Source organism: Nicotiana tomentosiformis, chromosome 2 (genome assembly GCF_000390325.3).
Source record: "Nicotiana tomentosiformis chromosome 2, ASM39032v3, whole genome shotgun sequence".
In the NCBI taxonomy this organism is placed as follows: domain Eukaryota; kingdom Viridiplantae; phylum Streptophyta; class Magnoliopsida; order Solanales; family Solanaceae; genus Nicotiana; species Nicotiana tomentosiformis.
Window position 1 is genome coordinate 66,401,750 of NC_090813.1, and position 1,807 is coordinate 66,403,556.

Here is a 1,807-nt window from a genome sequence, read left to right on the forward strand (position 1 = left end):
GCAGACTTGAGAAAATTCTTTAATCGTCTTCAAAGGTGCAATCTGAAACTAAATCCTTCAAAGTGTGCCTTCGGAGTCCCTGCCAGAAAATTGCTAGGATTCATCGTCAGCCGTTGAGGGATTGAATTGGACCCGTCAAAGGAAAAAGCTATCCAGGACTTGCCACCTCCAAAGAACAAGAAAGATGTGATGAGTTTCTTAGGGCGTCTCAACTATATCAGTTGTTTCATAGCACAATCAATTATGACCTGTGAACCAATTTTCAAAATGTTGAAGAAAGATGCCACAACGAGTTGGACTAAAGAATGCCAGAAAGCCTTCGACAAAATCAAGGAATATTTATCTAAACCACCTGTTCTGGTCCCACTAGAACTAGGGAGACCTTTGCTGCTTTATTTATCCGTACTAGATGGGGCTTTTGGTTGTGTTCTGGGACAACACGATGAGACAGGAAGAAAGGAGCATGCCATATATTATCTGAGTAAAAAATTCACACCCTATGAAGCATGGTACTCTTTGCTGGAGCGCACCTGCTGTGCTTTGACATGGATAGCGCAAAAGTTGAGGCACTACTTCTATGCTTATACCACATATCTCATATAAAAATGGACCCGTTGAAATATATCTTCCAGAAACCCATGCCTACCGAAAAGTTGGCGAAATGGAAAATATTGCTGAGTGAGTTCGACATCATCTATGTAACTCAGAAGGCAGCCAAACGGCAAGCATTGGCAGATCATTGGGCAGAAAATCCTGTAGACGGAGAATACGAACCATTAAAAACGTATTTTCCCAAAGAAGTATCATTTGTGGGAGAAGACATCACTGAACCATACAATGGTTGGAGGATGTTCTTTGACGGAGCCGCAAACTTCAAAGGAGTAGGTATTGGAGTTGTCTTAGTATCAGAAACCGGCCAACACTATCCGGTATCCGCAAAACTCAGGTTTCCATGTACCAACAATATGGCAGAATATGAGGCTTGCATCTTGAGACTCAGGTTGGCCATTGACATGAACGTTCAGGAGTTGTTGGTGATTGGAGATTCCGATCTCTTAGTACATCAAGTTTCAGGAGAGTGGGCCACGAAGAACACTAAGATATTACCATATTTGTACTGTGTGCAAGAGCTGATCAAGAGGTTCACGAAGATAGAATTCAAATATGTTCCGAGGATTCAGAATGAGTTCGCATATGCATTGGCCACTCTATCTTCAATGATACAGCACCCATACAAGAATTTTATCGACCCTATCCCAATAGGAATTCATAAGCAACCAACTTATTGTGCTCATGTTGAAGAAGAAAGTGATGGAAATCCATGGTTCCATGACATCAAAGAATACTTGGCAAAAGGAGAATATCCGGAGCACGCAACTCATACTCAGAAACACACACTCCGAAGGTTAGCCAACCACTTCTTTCAAAGCGGAGGGATTCTATACAGAAGGACTCCTGACCTGGGGTTATTATGGTGTGTCGATTCCAAGGAAGCATCCAAATTGCTCGAGAATACATGCCGGAACTTGCGGGCTGCACATGAATGGTTTTGTCTTAGCTAAGGAAATACTAAGAGCAGGGTATTTTTGGATGACCATGGATACAGACTGCATCAGGTATGTCCAGAAGTGTCACCAATGCCAGATACATGCTGACATGATACGAGTGCCACCCAATCAACTCAATGCAACAAGTGCACCATGGCCTTTCTCCGCTTGGAGTATGGATGCCATCGGTCCAATCGAACTCGCTGCTTCAAATGAGCATAGATTTATTCTAGTAGCAATAGACTATTTCACAAAATGGG

General features: G+C 42.7%; 1 protein-coding gene across 1 annotated transcript; it reads left to right on the forward strand.

The window, feature by feature from the left end:
* The first annotated feature begins 605 nt into the window (after positions 1-605).
* On the forward strand, positions 606-1,562 carry LOC138904965 (uncharacterized). The gene is made up of 2 exons (XM_070193461.1): positions 606-885; positions 973-1,562. Exons 1-2 carry the CDS (start codon positions 606-608, stop codon positions 1,560-1,562), a joined length of 870 nt encoding a protein of 289 aa, XP_070049562.1.
* The last annotated feature ends 245 nt before the right edge of the window (positions 1,563-1,807 follow it).

Bases quoted from the DNA above. Each gene is read 5' to 3' on its own strand.
- LOC138904965 (XM_070193461.1), top strand. From the start codon at position 606: ATGGACCCGTTGAAATATATCTTCCAGAAACCCATGCCTACCGAAAAG. The intron at 886-972 runs GTATTGGAGTTG...ACAATATGGCAG, and splicing joins CGCAAACTTCAAAGGAGTAG to AATATGAGGCTTGCATCTTG.